The following is an 18,133-nucleotide window of genomic DNA, read 5'->3' on the forward strand; positions in this document are numbered from 1 at the left end:
AAGGCGCTGCAAGTAAACATTACTAATCACTTGTTTGTATATGCCAACTCTCCATAATAAAAATGGATGTCACCAGACTGGCTACATTTTAGTTATAGATATTTTACATCTGGAAATGTAAATACATTAAAAGCATAACTTCGCCCAAAAGGGGAAGTTATGCTCTTCCTCCTCCTCCACATTTTTTTTTTTCTTTTGGGAGGGGAGTGAATACCTGCTTTAGACAGGTGCCTGCTGACAGCTCCCACTTTCAGTTGGATCATCACAGTGATCCGAGCAGAAGTTCGTCCCCCCTACCTTGCCCAGCAGCCCTCTGAGACTCATCACAGGTTCCAGAAAGCTGTGGGACCATTCAGGTAGTGCAGCACGGCTCGCGCATGCCTAGCGAGCAGCAGGCTGTGAAAGCCGCAAACAGTTACAGTTTATGTAGCTGCTTCCACAGGTCACTGTAGAACAGCTTTAATATCATGTTATTTGATGTTTTTCAATTGTTTTTGATCCTTGAGGCTCCATTCACACTAGTGAAACTCCAAAGTCGCGTGACTTCAAGTGCAACTTTCATGCAACTTTGCACTCTATGGCACTCGGGTCGCATCAAAGTTGTGCAGGAACCTTTTCCAAGTTGCACAGACTGGACCGGGTGCCATTGAAATCAATGGGCTGCGACCTGTCATCCGACTTTATTTGTCCAAAGTCGCAAGACAAGTCTCACTAACGTGAAGGGAGCCTTAGTCTAATTATGTGAGAGGTCTTGGTTAAATGTGGATAATTATGAGATAGTGCTGTGTACATATATTCTCTATAGATGCATGTGCATATCCCCTGCTGATTTTATATGTTTGCCCACTGACAAAGAAACGATCAGTCTATTATTTTAATGGTAGGTTTATTTTAACAGTGAAAGAACAAAAATAGCCAGAATAACGCATTTCAAAAAAGTTATACATTGATTTTCACTTTAATGAGTTAAATAGGTATTTGATCCCATAATCAGCAAGATTTCTGGCTCCCACATGTCCTCTATAGAGGTAACGAGCTGAAATTAGGCACACTCTCTTAAGAGAGTGCTCCTAATCTCAGCTTACCTGTATAAAAGACACCTGTCCACAGAATCAGATTGCAATCACTCCACCATTGCCAAGACCAAACAGCTGTCCTAGGATGTCAGGGACAAGACTGTAGACCTACACAAGGCTGGAATGGGCTACAAGACCATCGCCAAATAGCTTGGTGAGAGGGTGACAACAGTTGGAGCGATTATTTGCAAATGGAATTAACACAAAATAACTGTCAATCTCCCTCCGTCTGGGGCTCCATGCAAGATCTCACCTCGTGGAGTTTCAATGATGAGAACGATAAGGAATCAGCCCAGAAATACACGGGAGAATCTTGTCAATGATCTCAAGGCAGCTGGGACCATAATTACTAAGAAAACAATTGGTAACACACTACGCCGTGAAGTCCTGAAATCCTGCAGTGCCTGCAAGGTCCCCCTGCACAAGAAAGCACAAGTACAGGCCGTCTGAAGTTTGCTAATGAACATCTAAATGATTCAGAGGAGAACTGGGTGAAAGTGTTGTGGGGCAGATGAGACCAAAATCAAGCTTTTTGGCATCAACTCGCCGTGTTTGGAGGAGGAATGCTGCCTATGACCCCAAGAACATCTTCCCCACCTTCAAACATGGAGGTGGAAACATTATGCTCTGGGGGTGTTTTTGTGCTAAGGGGACAGGACAACTTCACCACATCAAAAAGGGACAATGGACAGGGCCATGCACCATCAAATCTTGGGCAAGAACCTCCTTCCCTCAGCCAGGGCATTAAAAATGGGTCCAACATGACAATGACCCAAAACACACGGCCAAGGCAACAAAGGAGTGGCTCAAGAAGAACATTAGGGTCCTGGAGTGGACTAGCCAGTCTCCAGACCTTCATCCCATAGAAAATATGTGAAGGGAGCGGAAGGTTCGAGTCACCAAAAACATCGGCGACAAAACCTTAATGACTTTGAGAGTATCTGCAAAGAGGAGTGAGACAAAATCCCTCCTGAGATGTGTGCAAACCTGGTGGCCAACTACAAGAAATGTCTGACCTCTGACTGCCAAAAAGGGTTTTACCACCAAGTACGAAGTCATGTTCCGCGAAGGGGTCATATACTTATTTATAACTTTTAAAAAATGCGTTCTTCTGGATATTTTTGTTATTCTGTCTCTCACTGTTAAAAAAAACCTACCATAAAAATTACAGACTGATCATTTCTTTGTCAGTGGGCAAACGTACAAAACCAGCAGGAGATCAAATATCATCTGAAGGGACAAAACGCAAACATTTCTCTCATACGATACCAGATCATAAATTTTTGTTTAATCAGTAGTCTTCGTTCGAAAATACAAAACATGACATCACTTTCAAATTTCTATTCTGTTGTATGAGAATTTTCGTAACTTTAGTAACCTCTGCATCTTCTATATGAGATTAGCATGCAAAAAAAAAAAAAAAAAAAAAAAGGACGATCATAGGCCCGATAATCTCAATGTGTGTACGAGGCATTAGGGGTTGATTTCCTAAAACTGGTGCAGCTGTGCATGGTAGCCAATCAGCTTCTTCAATTAAGCTTTAACAAAAAAGCTGTTTGGTTTCTATTCACAGCTGCACCAGATTTTGCACTCTCCAGTTTTAGTAAATCAACCCCTTTATTGTCATGCTCCACAGAAGGCATGTGCTACAGGAAATTATCACTTTATAGATACTGAATCAACCAAGTGATAGGAGCTATACATTTTTTTTTTAATTGCGAAGCATATAGCCGAGCTTCAGGCAGATAAACCAGACAAATTAATTCAGCTCTGTATTTATTAATACATCAGAAGTTTTTTTATTGTTTTTAATGCAAGTACCTGAATCTACCTTTAAAACAGCCTTTTGCAATCCATTGCGCAGCAGAGCTCAGACTAGGAGAGGGAGCAGCAACAGTTATGCCGCAAACCAATTAGCTTTCATGTCTTAACCTAGAAAACTGACAGAATCTGAAAAAAGCTGAATTTTATACATACCAGCATTCTGGGATTTGACTACATGGCCATCTGGGGCTTTGGAAAGGGCAACAAACCCGTCCTTAGGTGGGAATTTGAAGTCCTCATCTCCAAAATTAAATTTCAGCTCAGCATTCTGAAATGACCAATACGTTCTACATAAGCTAGGATATATTTTTGCTTTAAAGAATTTATGCAAGTCACTCATCAACAATGGTAAAATAAATCCAAAGTGTATGTACAACCTAATCTCTTCTTCTCAGTTTTAGAGTGGGGAAGAACTAGAACCTCTACGCCAGTTTTACTGCTATCCAGGGCTCCATTAGGCTAGTTATACCATTGTAATTGGGCAGTGGTAAGGTTAAGAGATGTTTTTAACACCACACCTCAATGCACTGTTTAATTGGGGACAATGTGGCCAATGAGGTTTAATGTTGATAAATGTAAACTTGCACTTGGGGGCTAAGAATATGCATACATCATACATACTAAGGGGGAGTACAACTGGGGGAATCCATAGTGGAGAAGGATCTGGGGGTTCTTGTAGATCATAAGCTTAAAGGGGTTGTAAAGTCTCAAGGTTTTTCACCTTAATGCATTCTATGCATTGAGGTGAAAAACCCTCTCCGCTGCAGCTCCCCCCCCAGACCCCCCCCGCCCCCCAGACCCGACCCCCCCCCCTTTTTTCTTACCTGAACCCGATTTTTCCAGTGCCGTGTATGAACCCAGTGGCACCAGCCGCCTTCTCCGTCCTCATTGGATAGATTGTTACCAGCAGGAGCCATTGGCTCCCGCTGCTGTCAATCAAATCCAGTGACATGGGAGCGCGCGCCCCCCGAATCCTGTTGTCTGTGTCAATGAACAAAGCAGCGGGACTTGTGAGCATGTCTCCAGGGAATGCGAGTCTCCATGGGGGCACACGATGAAGGAGGAGGAACCAGGAGCACCGAAAGGACACCCCAGAAGAGGATCGGCGCTGCACTGTGCAAAACCCTTGCACAGAGCAGGTAAGTACAACAGGTTGGGCTATGAGTAAGTGCCACAACTGGTGTGAAATGCGCTAGTTGTGCGTGTTGGTCTGTATTTATCCGTGGATGTTTTTGGATTCTGTTTTTACAAAATAAAAGGTGAACACTTGGAGTGCGGCTATCCAGCATTTTTGTTTTCATGTTCCTGTTGCAACCAGAGCCGGCACCCAGTCCCTTGTGGAGACAGCTGATATTAGGAGGGGTGATTGTCTTAGAGCGGTGAACTCTCATTACTTCCATTAGAACAGGTTTGATAGAAAAAAAAAAAACCCTTTACAAACAAACACTTTAATAATAACATGCAATGCCAAGCTGCTGTTCCCAAAGCAAGCAAAATCCTCTCTTGTATTAGGAGAGGTATAGACGCCAGAGAGAGACATAATTTTTCCCCTGTACAAATCATTAGTAAGACCTCATCTGGAATATGCAGTTCAGTTTTGGGCACCAGTTCATTAAAAGGATATCGAGGAACTGGAGAAAGTGCAGAGAAGGGCAACCAAACTGATGAGGCATGGAGGAGCTCAGTTATGAGGAGAGATTAGAGGAACTGAATTTATTCTTTCTTGAATCACAGAGGACAAGGTGGCACTCTTTACATCTGAAGGAAAAAAAAGATTTTATCTCCAAATACGGAAAGGTTTCTTCACGCAAGAGCAGTAAAAATGGGGAATAGACTTCCTCCAGAGGTGGTTCTGGACACTTCAGTAGATTGCTTTAAGAAAGGCTTGGATTCTTTCCTAAATGTACATAATATAACTGGATACTAACATATATAGGTAAAGTTGATCCAGGGAAAATCCGATTGCCTCTCAGGGGATCAGGAAGGAATTTTTTCCCCTGCTGTAGCAAATTGGAGCATGCTCTGCTGGGTTTTTCGCCTTCCTCTGGATTAAACTGTGGGTGTAGGATTATGTATATGGGATTGTACGTTTTTGTTTTTTTTTTAATTGGTTGAACTATATGGACTTTTTTCAACCTCACTAACTATATATGAATGGTTATCATTGGAAAACATGGGGTATGACTTGATGTCCAAAGTTGTATGACAAGTCGCACACGTGTGAATAGGGTGTAAAGCCCAGCACTGGAAAAGGTTTGTCTAGATCTGGTGTAGGCAACCTTGGCCCCCCAGCTGTGGTGAAACTGCAAATCCCATCATGCTTCTGCCTCTAGGAGTCATGCCTGTAATTGTCAGGGTCTTGCAATGTCTCATGGGACTTGTAGATTCAAAACAGCTGAAGGGCCGAGGTTGCCTACCCCTCGTCCAGATGATTACTTTTGTAAGAGTCTGGAGTCATACTTCCTACATTTTCCAGGCACACAGGCTTCTTTTATCAAGGTGACAGCCTTGATAAAGGGAACCTAAAGAACTTTGAAACCTCAGTTGTAGAGGAGCCCACGCCGAGAAAAGATCTTGATAAATCTCCAAGTCCTGGTTCACACCAGGATGATTCCAGTGATTCCTGTGCGTTTCCCACAACACACAGCACTATGTTTATGCGATCTGCTACGGGTGTCATTTAACCGCCTTTTCTGGCACTTTTTGTTTACATGCAACAGTATTTTTTGCTAGAAGATATCTTAGAACCCCCAAATAGCAGAGGCCCTAGAAAATAAAATGGTGCAATATTTTTATGTCACGTGGTATTTGCGCAGCGGTTTTTCAAATGCAATTTAAAAAAAAAAAAATACTTTTTTAAAGTTTAATGCAAAAAACACAATACATAACCCAACTTTTTGGTGACATATAAAAGATGTCACGCTGAGTAAATTGGCATCAAAATTGCGCACGCCCATGCAACGGAGATAAACTACATAACTTTTACTACCCATAGGTGACATTTTAAAAGCCTTTACAGGTTACCACTTTAGATTTACACAGGAGGTCTGGTGCTAGAATTACTGCCCATGATCTGACGGTCAGGGCAATACCCAACATGTGTGGGACGATTGCTGTTTGCGTGCGTACGGAACTAAAAAGTGCAGTCACCTCTTCGCGTGAGTACAGAGGGGGGCGGGGGTACTTTTTTAAATATTTTGTTATTTTTACACTGTCATTTTACATTTTGTTTGATCACTTTTATTGCTGTCACAAGGAATGTAAACATTCCTTGTGACAGCAATAGGCTTGTGACAGGTACTCTTTATGGAGAGACCTGGGGTCTGTAAGACCCAAAATCCCTCCTGTGCCCTTAAAAGCCATTCGATCACACCAAGATCAGTGTTTTCGAATGCACTTGATTTTTGAAAATGGCACCATTGACATCCAAGTATATTGTAGGTGGTGTCAGGTCATCTGAGTTACTATACTCGAAAGACGAACAAAGCCGATCTGGTCTTTGTTCGGCTCTCAGATCAGCCGGCCAAGGCACCTGCTGGTTGCCTGGGTTTCCCGGTGGGATGGGAAAGCCTGAAAAAGCCATGAAAGGCCTCCCACTTCGGCTGCTTGTAAAAGCAATCCAGCAACTAGTTAGCCGCTAGGATTGCTTTTGCAAGAGAGCCCACCACCAGCTCTAAAAAACTACACTGGGATGACCGGGTACGTGGCTGGCTGGCAAGTGGTTAAAAGTTGACACCCCAAAAGCATGTCACAAAACACAGTGTGCTTGTCTGAACAGAATTGCATTGGGGATGATCCGGTTCCAATGCGAACAAATGAAAAAAAAAAATGCCTGCACTCTTTTCATACGGATGAAGTGCGATTCGAGCCAATTCAAAATAAATGGGCTCAAATCGCACATGTGATTTGCACAGGAATGCGGTGTGATTCCTGCGAGAATCACATTCGGTGTGCAGTGTGAACCGGGGCTAAAGTTTTCAAGGCTTTTAGCCTGTGTATAAACAACATGGTCCTGCCAGTAGCAGCCAATTTGTGCTCAAGTTGTTACGGGGTCCTGATAAATGTATAATCCAGTCTTTGGAAACGGAACTAGTCGAGATAACAGAAAACCTACAAGAAGGAAAAAAAACAAAAACACGATTTCCATATACCAACAATGGAACTACTAAAAGACAACATTGTGCTAACCTTCAGAACACATGCCGCAAACAATGCTTGGTTCTTCAAGTGTGAGGGAATATCAAATGCATTTCCAAGGTCTTTGCCTAAATAGAAGTAAACAAAAGATGAAAATCAAAAAGCTCCTAAAAACAGCAAATCCTAATAAAAAGATGAAATCACTCACCATTCTTTGAGAACTTCACACGACCACCGTCTATGTCCACGTAGCAACCAATGGTATCATGCATTGTAAACTCCTGGAGATTAAAAACAGAATGCTAACTACTTGCAGCAATTTGCCACACGGAAAAAAGCAGTAATGTTGGGTACAAATGTGAACACAGCTGTAAAGCGGGACATACTGTAGATGAAAATTTTTTTTAAAGCGCTGTGACAGCCTACTGAAATGCCATCATGTCATGACCGATTTACGAACAATAAACCATTTAATCGTTTTGTGGTGCATTTTTCCCATAGAAAAAAGGAAGTGATGAAGTATATTTGACCTTTCCACCTGACCTCCGGTAGATTTACCCCTTTTCATGACCAGGTCATTTTTTGGTATATGGCACTGTGTTACATTAACTGACAATTGTGCGGTCATGCAGCGCTTTACACAAACTTTTTTCATTTTATTCCAACAAATAGAGCTTCCTTTTGGTGGCATTGGATCACCTGGAGGTTTTTTTTTTTTTTTTTTTGCACTATAAAAACTAAAAAATATAAGACCGAAAACTTTGAAAAAAAAAAAATAATAATTTCAATATATATCCCATAATTTGTAGACACCTTTTGCGCAAACCAATCAATATACGCTTCATGGGATTTTTTTTTTTACGAAATTTATATTTGAAAAATGTTATGCTCTTTCGCTGTTTACGGCAGCAGCACCCTACATGGTGAACGATGAGTGACCACTCTACATGAGTGGATATACATGTGCTAAGCCCGCAACCTGCCTTTTTTTCTCCCCATAACAAGCTGCTTGCTGTGGGGGCAGTCGACAGCAGGGAGTGGCCAGGAGCACCAAAGTGGAACCCAAGAAGAGGAGGATCTGGGCTTTTCTGTGCAAAACCATTTCACAGAGCAGGCAACATGTTGAACATGATGTTCTTTTTAAAGAAAAAAAAAAGAGACTTTAGTAACACTTTAAAGTCTAGGTCTATTCACAAAGTAAATGTTATATTATTATTCAGGATTTATATAGCGCCAACAGTTTACGCAGCGCTTTACAATATAAAAGGGAGACAATACAGTTATAATACAATACAATAGGATTAAGAGGGCCCTGCTCAGAAGAGCTTACAATCTAATAGGGTGGGGTAGGTGTACAAAAGGTTGTAACTGTGGGGAATGAGCTGGTGGAAGTGGTAGGAGATTAGTTGGAGACGTGATAGGCTTTCCTGAAGAGATGAGTTTTCAGGGATTTCCTGAAGGTAGCAAGAGTAGGGGATAGCCGGATAGATGGAGGTAGCAAGTTCCAGAGGATGGGAGAGGCTCTGGAGAAATCCTGGAGACGAGCATGGGAGGAGGAGATGAGAGAGCTTTAAAGCAGGAGGTCTTGAGAAGAGCGGAGAGGTCGATTTGGGCGATATTTGGAGACAAGATTAGTGATGTAGCTTGGGGCAGAGTTGTGAATGGCTTTGTATGTTGTGGTTAGAATTTTGAATTTAATTCGCTGGGTGATTGGGAGCCAGTGTAGGGATTGGAGTAGAGGGTTGGCAGACACTGAGCGGTTGGTAAGGTGGATAAGTCTGGCAGCAGCATTCATGATAGACTGAAGAGGGGATAGCCTATGGAGAGGTAAGCCAATGAGAAGGGAGTTGCAATAGTCAAGGCGAGAGATAACAAGGGAGTGAATGTGGAGCTTGGTGGTTTCATTTGTTAAAAAAGGGCGAATTTTAGAGATGTTACGGAGGTGAATTCTACAAACTATTGACAACGATTGGATTTGAGGCTGAAATGACAAGTCAGAGTCTAGGATTACACCTAGTACCCTGGCCTGAGGGGAGGGACTGATGGTTGCATTGTTGATTTTGATGGAAAAGTCACGTAGGTGGGCACGGGCGGGGGGGAATATTAATAGCTCAGTTTTAGAGAGATTTAGTTTAAGGAAGTGGTGAGACATCCATGCTGATATGTCAGTTAGTAAGTTAGTAATGCGAGAGGAGACTGAAGGAGTGAGGTGAGGAGTAGACAGATAGATTTGGGTGTCATCAGCGTATAAGTGGTATTGGAAGCCGTGGGCAGTTATTAAGTGACCAAGGGAGGAGGTGTAGATAGAGAAGAGAAGGGGTCCAAGAACCGAGCCTTGGGGGACCCCCAAAGAAAGGGGCAATGGAGAGGAGGAGACAGAGTTGTAGGTGACACTGAAGGAGCGCTGTGATAAATAGGCAGAGAACCAGGATAGAGCAGAATCTCGGAGGCCAAAGGTATGTAGTTTATTGAGAAGGAGCGGGTGGTCAACGGTATCAAAGGCCGCAGAGGGGTCAAGTAGTAGGAGTATGAAGTACTGGCTGTTGGTTTTAGCAGTTAGTAAATTGTTAGTGAGTTTTAGTAAGGCAGTTTCCGTGGAGTACTGCGAGCAAAAGCCAGACAGTAAGGGGTCAAGAAGGTTATTTTCATTGAGGTAGGAGCTAAGGCGGTTGTAGACTAAGCGTTCTAGAAGTTTAGAGGTGAATGGGAGCAATGAGATGGGTCTTAAGTTGTTCAGGTCAGTAGGGTCCAGTGAGGGCTTTTTAAGAATGGGAGTGATCTGCGCATGTTTTAGAGGGGAGGGGAAAAAGCCACTAGAGAGGGAGAGATTGAAGATGTGGGTGAGGGAGCATAGGATAGAAGAAGAGGGTGACCGTAGTAGTTGTGAGGGAACAGGATCCAAGGGACAATTGGTTAGGTGGGCATAAGAAGAAATTTTTGTAACCTCTTCAGTAGTAGCCAATTCAAAAGAGGAGAGTGTTGAATGTGCTGCTAGGCAAGGTATGTTGGGCGGGTATAACGTACGTTATATGTTAGCAAATGGGTCACATGCTGTCAGAAAACACTCTGGTTCTCTAAATCTGTCTCTAATAAGTACATATCTTCCAGAAAGAGGTAAAGAACTCCAATTTTTCAAGGCCAAGAGTTTCTTGCTAATATGGGTATAGAATGCATTAGGATAAAAAAAAAAAGCCTTCTGACTTTACAACTCCTTTAATCATTTCCTGCTAAATGTATTGTGTGATTAGAGCTGTATTGATGGTTTATATTACAGGAAGTTTGCCCAGTACCATGAACAGCAATACCCATGGCAGATTGGACTACTTCCTGTTAAGGAAAGTTCAGAATAGCAGTGTATAGAGATGTTCTGGCTGAAAGATATAGAGCTTGGGTTTTACCTGCCTATGGTAGACTTATTACTCTGTAAGCTACACCAAGGCAAAGACTAATGTGAGTGTCCCATATAAGCACTAGTCCAATGAAAGTAAATATAAACAGCCTATAAAGCTTTTACTTCCAAAAGGTGACAAAAATATCGAGAAAAAAATGAATTTAGAAATAGCATATTAACCAGACCACTCAATGTTTCTAACATTTCAAAGCCTATATGTCCTCCTCTACAAAGAAAAAGAATGGAATTACCTCGCCATAATTATCAAACTGCTTATTGTGAGACTTCTTTCCTGTTCCTCCAAACCCAAAGCCAAACTTGTCCGTGCCTAAAGGAAGAGATCAATATTATTTTTGTTCCTCTGGATGAAAAGAAATCTGAGCATTTCATGAATTAGATGAAAAGCGAACATCTAAAGAAATCATACAGATCCGGAAACAAAGTCCAAGGATAGAAAGGACAAAGCAGTGTGTGGACTACAATAACCAATATGAACTTACACATACCCAGTAAAGTGACTGGCCTCAGGTGATATACAGAGATGAAACAAATCCTTCTATACAAGTTATAGCTGTTTATCTGCAGTCTTCCCTTCTCTACAGCTAAAGTCAAGAATTTATAAAAAGTAGCCAAAATGGGAAAAATCAAATACATACAAGAGGGCAAGAGGCAGCTGGCAAATGCTACTTACTGTAAAAAACTGGATTACTGTATAACCCGAACCAGGATTTTATTAAAGAGGGAGTCCACCTAAAAAAAAAATATTAAAAGCCAGCAGCTACAAACACTGCAGCTGCTGACTTTTAATAAATGGACACTTACCTGTCCCAGGGTCCAGCGATGTCGGCAGTCGAAGCCGATCAATCGCTTGGGTCTCAGCAGCTGCCGCCGCCATCCTCGGTGAGGGAATCAGGAAGCGAAGCGTTGCAGCTTCACTTCCCGGTTCCCTACTGCGCATGCGCAAGTTGCGATGCGCGTCCTAACTGGTCCCCGCTATCTCCTGGGACCTGTGTGTTTCCCAGGAGACAGCGGGGAGTGCGGGAAGGGGCGTGACTCCCGTGGGAGTCCATTCCCGGAAGTGGGTGCAAATACCTGTATTAGACAGGTATCTGCACCCCCTCCCCCCTGAAAGGTGCCAATTGTGGCACCAGGAGGGGAGGAGGAATCGGATGAGCGGAAGTTCCATTTTTGGGTGGAACTCCGCTTTAAGCAATTAAAAGATCTCATTAAAACACTACCAACCCACCTACATTCAGAACTTATTATTTCAGAAATTGGGGACTTCTACATGCTGCCCAAGATCCACAAGCCAGGAAATCCAGCCAGACCCATCATAAGAGGTATGAATCCACTAAAATGAACAAATCTCAGGCCTTGTAGAAAAATGTTAAAACCTTAAAGCGGGGTTCCACCCAAATTTTGAACAATATCTGTATGTATTCTCTTCCTTGCCTAGATGCTGACATGCCGTTTAAAAAAATTTAAATCGCCGTAATTACCTTTTATTTTTGTATTCTTCTTTGCACTTCCTGGTTCTCCTCCCGTGGGAGTAGGTGTGTTTCTAGCCTCTCCCAGACTCCTGGGAGCTAGTCTCAGGCTTCCCAGGATGCCACTGAGCATGTGCGGGAACGAGCAGTGAATGCTGGGAGCACAGCATTCACCACATCCAGGAAATAAATGCTTGTGGGCTTCAAATGCCCACAATGAAGATGGAAACCGCCTGCAGTGAATAATATAAGTTATTCTTTCCGACGAAATCTGACACAGGCGGACATATTACACACAATATGTCAGTATGTAATGCTGAGAAGAAAAGTTTGTAAAAGAACCCAAAAAAAAAAAAAAACGATAGATAGGTGGACCCCCGCTTTAAGTCATGAACGCTGCTAGTTTCCTGCAAGACAAATGATTTTCTGAACAAGCTCAACAATAAAACTACCACCAAATACACTTCTAGTCACTATGTACGTAGAAACTCTGTACAGTAACATCCCTCACGAGGGGGCTGCATGTCACAGATTCTTATCCTCACCAAACCATAAATACTTCTGAGGATGTTACACAGCTCATCAAATTCATTCTTACACACTACTTCACCTTCAACAATTACATCCATCTTCAGTGTATGGGTACTGCTATGGGAAGTAAAATGGCACCCCAATATGCAAACTTATTTATGGCCAAAGTCTCCAACTGCCAGTAAATTTACTGACCATTTGTAAAAATCAATGATTTTTTTTACAACTGCCAGTAAATCAGAGGCTGAAAATGTCATGCTGTGTTGACTTTTTAAGTGTAAATCAAGCAAATGACTTTGTTATAGGTATTGTCAGTGTTTCTATATCATGTTTATACTGTTCAAATATTCACTGTGTTAGTTTTCAATAGGAGTTCTGTAATTTCTCAGGTTGTCAGTAAAAAAAAAAAAAAAAAATTGTGCTCTGCCAGTAAATTGTCCATAATTGTCAGTAAAAAATGCTGCGGAAGGTTGGCAACCCTATGGCTGACCTGGAAGACAAATTCCTGAATGGAATACAACAAAAGCGATAGAGATACTAATCGCTATAAAAACCGATGATATTTTCATCATATGGACAGAAAAAGAATAAAATATAAAATTGTTTTACTCATTGATCAACACTTTCACCCATCTATCAAACTAAAAATGGGTCATTCAAATACACGTTAACTTTCTAAACACCACAGTATACAGAGATGACATGCTTCACATTTCAATATATATAGGAAACCGACTGACCGATGCAACTATCTCCACAGTTCCAGTTTTCATCCCCAACACACTAAATGGACCATCAGATATACCTGAATATGTTCAGATCCAGGAGACAGAGATAAAATAACTCAGAACACTAGCAGACTCCTTCCATAAGAAAGGTTACAAAGATAAAACCATCAACACCAACTCATACACAGCCTTGAAATCCGAAGAGAACAAAAAAAAAAAAAAAAAAAAAAATTGCACCTCTAGTAACCACATACAATCCAGTACTAGAAGGGAGATATATATAGATATATATATATATATATATATATATATATATATATATGTGTATATATATATATATATCTATATATATCTATATATATAGATATATATAGATATATATATATCTATAGATATATATATATAAAAAAATAAAAAAAAAGATAAAATCAAAAGATTCACAACCCATCATAATAGAGGATAATATGCTGAAAGAAATATTCCAGCAGCCCTCAGTACTGGCATTCAGACAACTACCCAAGCTCAAACTAATCAGCAGGAAACTTCACTCTGATTATAAAGTCACAAATAATGGAAGCAAACTGTGCAATAAAAAAACACTGCAAACTGTGCAACCAAAATAAAAAAAAAAGGTCACACACCCAAAAGGGACCCTCAATATATCACAGGATCATACAACTGCACCTCCAGTAATGTTGTGTACCTCATCCAATGCAAAGGATGTAGCTAAGGATCTTACATTGGCAAAACAGGACAGATGTTGCCAACAAGGATGAAATTGCACAGACATACAATCAAGGAAAAGGAGGATGATTTTTTCCACACCGGCCGGGACACCATTTCTCACAACCAGACCACACTATGGAAGACCTCTATGTTTTAGTTCTTAAAAGGAAATTTCAAAACTATTCAGGAAAGGAAAACTTTTGAACCAAGAATGATAGTTCTATTTGACACAGAAATAACAGCCTAAATTTAGATATGGGTTTTCTCATTCATTATCACAACTAGTCCATTATCTACTTTTATCAGCAGAATGTGTACTGTCTGGTAAGCAAAATTTGGAGAATACAAATGTTAGGAGGATGAAATGATTATATCCACTGGGAGATAAGAAAGCAATACTATGTAAAACATGTTATACCAGTTTGGGTGAACATTGCCATTTCTGTAAGATACCGTATTTATCGGCGTAAAACACGCGCCGGCGTATAACACGCACCCCAATTTAGGAGGGAATTTTAAGGAAAAAAAACTTTTAGGAGGGAAGTTGAAGGGAAAAAAACTTACATTTAAATGCCCATCATTGCAGCCTTCTCAGTGCAGCCTTGCCCCAGTGCAGCCTTGCCCCAGTGCAGCCTTGCCCCAGTGCAGCCTTGCCCCAGTGCAGCCTTGCCCCAGTGCAGCCTTGCCCCAGTGCAGCCTTGCCCCAGTGCAGCCTTGCCCCAGTGCAGCCGTCGATCCCCTGTCCCTGCCATATTGGGCTTCAAAATCGCCGACCGCGATTTGAAAATGGCGCCGCCGGCGCCGAAATACACAGAGCCGGTCCTCGGCTCTTTCCGGCGGCTCTCGTTCATTTTCGGCTCCACTCGTAGTCCCGAGCGGAGCTATCCGAACCTAGCCGAGTAGGTTCGGATAGCTCCACTCGGGACTACGAGTGGAGCCGAAAGTGAACGAGAGCCGCCGGAAAGAGCCGAGGACCGGCTCTGTGTATTTCGGCGCCGGCGGCGCCATTTTCAAATCGCGGTCGGCGATTTTGAAGTTTTGACACCACGGGATCGCAGGGGATCGGCGTATAACACGCACCTGCGACTTTCCCCTGATTTTAAGGGGAAAAAAGTGCGTGTTATACGCCGATAAATACGGTAATATGTAGTTTGCAAGGTACACAGTACACTTACCAAGATCGAGGGACGCCTGAAGTGAAGACCAACCAACTCGACACAAACCCTGGTCATGACAGGACACTTCATAGTAATACTTCCCTGTAAAAACAAAGATGAGTATTATTTTCCAAAGAACAGTTAAAAGCCAACCAGTGTCCTATTAAATTAACTTCTTTAGCAGAAGTGTCTATTTCCTGCATTTTGGCACTATATCTACTGGAGCATTTTGCAGAGCAGAGTAGGGACTGGCCAAAGAGGGATAACTTTAAACACAGTTAGCCAGCTTAAACATGTATTGCAATACAAGTGAACTAAAAATCTTTTTTTTGCAACGTTTACAAGAAAGGATATAAAGCACTGTGCAGAGGGTTCATCCAGAATTTCTTGTTAATGTGATCACACCCTTTAGCACCTGATGGATTATAGACATGTAAAAGCTATTGGGATTTGAGCACATGTATATCTTATTTCTATTGCATTGCAGGTCAGTGACCAGGCCTGAACCTTGTAGCTCTCCTACAACCAACTTGTTTCTATCTGCCCCATACTGGCACTATGTCCACTAAAGAATTTGCATTTTGGAGAGTAGGGACTGGCCATAGAGGGATTACTTGGACGCAGTTGGTCAGCTTAAACATATACTGTAACATATTAAACATGTATTGCAATATATGTAAACTAAAATTCCATGTTGTTGGCAAAGTTTGCTAAAAAGGGTATGCAGAGGGTCCATCCAAAATTTTAGGTATGCACAGCTTGGCCACCTTGCAGGCCATGGCAGTAACAAGGAACATTTGACTGCATCTCAAAACTGTTATTACTGATTTGATGAGTGAGTGTGAAAGATGGCAAACCGGATCTTGTTTAGAACTACAGTGCAACCTCGGATAGCAAGTAACACGGTTAACGAGCGTTTCGCAATACGAGCAATTTTTTTTTAAAATCCTGACTGTTTGCGAGTGTTGTCTCGCAAAACAAACAGTATTCAAGCCTCTGTGATGTGCAGTATCGCATTTGGCCAGAGGTGCGGGGGCGTCGGTGACACTCGGAACGGTTCGGAGCCGTTCAGAAATACTCGGAAACACTCAATACTCCGTTCCCGAGTGCAGCCGAGTGGTCTCCAAGTATTTCCGGCGCCCCCCCACCTCTGGCCACATGCAATAGAAGTTAATGCGGGACAAATTATCTTCGTTTCCATTGGCTTCTATGCTTTGGATTACAAGCATTCTCCTGGAACGGATTATGCTCGTAATCCAAGGTTCCACTGTACATGTACCCTTTAGGTACTGTGACGGGAGTCACTTTGTGAGGGGGGCCCATGGAACCCAGCTTACCTTAGAGAGGTCAGAAAGATCTTTTCAGCTCCCCAGGCCCCTCTTATGTGTAATTTACCCGGTGTCTATTAGGGGCACAGGGTGACCAAGAAGCCACACCTCCTCCAGCCGGGCCAATGAGGTTAATGCTGGTCACTAACACTACCCCACCCTCTTTAATGTGTGTATTATGCATGTTCCAAGCATTCAGACCAGAGGTGGAGTAAGAAGGGAAAAGTTTCCTCAAGTGTTCTTACCACTGACAAGTTGGCTGCATGCCCAGTTTTTGTTTACAACATTTGTTGAAAAGATTAAATGTACCTGTGCTTCATGTTATTGGATGTAAAGTTTACTCTGTCCTGTGTCTCTATGCCAACAAGGAGGGGGAATTGTCTCCAGGGATATATACTTGTGTCTATTCTTCAATAAAAGTCTTATGCTTTTATTCAGCCTACACTGAGTTATGGCTAGTGACTGGATCTTGGATCATGCTGGTCCCAGGCAAGGGAAGCTTATACGGCAGACATACTCCTTAGGGGTATGGAGTCCATCGCAGGTACATTTTAATTTAGCACCACTGACAGTGTCTCCGATAACCGTAAACAGTGATAACTTCAGCTCTACAAACATCATACATAATACTCTACAGAATATACTGTATGTTTACACACAAAAGCATACAGAACAACATTGAATATTGTAGGCTAAAAGTGCGTTCAACCTTTGTTACAGTATGAAAGGAAGAAGTGTAGCCCAAGCTGCCTTCACCCACGCTTGCTCCCATTAATAGTACAATCATGCTTGCTATAACTGGATTAATTTGCAAGGGCAACACTTTCAGTTCTGCTTGTATTACTATTGACAGAGGAGACCCATAGCCAGAATATGTAAACCCCAACGATTAACTTTTTGGTATATTAAATATATTAGTGAAGAGAGTTTTGTTATACAGTACTGTATCTCTTCAATAAATGCAAAAACACCTATTACATAGTTAGTAAGGTTGAATAAAGACACCAGTCCATCCAGTTCAACCTGAGCGAGTGCGGGTGCGTGTCTTCAATTGTCCCTATAGGGTCAATTGTGTCTCATTAAGATGCTCATCTATTATATTATTATTTAAGGTACCCATATAGCACTGTCAATTTAAACAGCGCTCCACACATACATCACACACTCACATCGGTCTCTACCCTCAAGGAGCCCACAATCCAAGGTCCCCAACTCATATTCATATACTAGGGCCAATTTTGGACAGAAGCCAATTAACCTACCAGCATGTCTTTGGAGTGTGGGAGGAAACCAGAGTACCTGGAGGAAACCCACGCAGACACAGGGAGAACATGCAAACTCCAGGCAGGTAGTGTCGTGGTTGGGACTGGAACCAGCGACCCTTTTTACTGCTAGGCGAGAGTGCTACCCACTACACCACTGTGCCGCCATGTATTGATCCTATCAGGAATGTTGTGAGCTTGTAACTTCTTGACGTGAGCAAACACATCAGCCTTGCACAGGTTGACATTTAGCTACAGAACTTCTCCCCCCTTTTTATGTATATGAGGAGAAGAGGATGGTGTTCTGCAGACCTCAAGCACTTGTTATAAAGGTGACCATACTGCTCCTCCAAAAATACGGTACAGCAAGTGAGGGTTTTCATCCCAAGACAGGAAAGTGAGTTACTGGCAAAATCACCAGGTCAAAAAAAAAAAAAAGTAAAAAGAAAATTCATGTAGCCACTGAACCTAAAGACTGGTAAGCTA

The 18,133-nt window shown here is 42.1% G+C and overlaps 1 protein-coding gene across 1 annotated transcript in view; it reads right to left on the minus strand.

The window, feature by feature from the left end:
• The window catches only part of DDX1 (DEAD-box helicase 1), a 70,151-nt gene that overhangs the window by 33,354 nt on the left and 18,664 nt on the right, over positions 1-18,133 (minus strand). The window contains exons 8-12 of the mRNA XM_073625352.1: positions 15,076-15,159; positions 10,680-10,756; positions 7,246-7,318; positions 7,089-7,165; positions 3,054-3,168 (exon numbers count right to left, since the gene is read on the minus strand). Coding sequence (XP_073481453.1) covers positions 3,054-3,168; positions 7,089-7,165; positions 7,246-7,318; positions 10,680-10,756; positions 15,076-15,159 — 426 coding nt within the window. The remainder of the gene's footprint in view (positions 1-3,053; positions 3,169-7,088; positions 7,166-7,245; positions 7,319-10,679; positions 10,757-15,075; positions 15,160-18,133) is intronic.

The sequence above is a fragment of the Aquarana catesbeiana genome, linkage group LG04 (genome assembly GCF_042186555.1).
Source record: "Aquarana catesbeiana isolate 2022-GZ linkage group LG04, ASM4218655v1, whole genome shotgun sequence".
Lineage (NCBI taxonomy): Eukaryota > Metazoa > Chordata > Amphibia > Anura > Ranidae > Aquarana > Aquarana catesbeiana.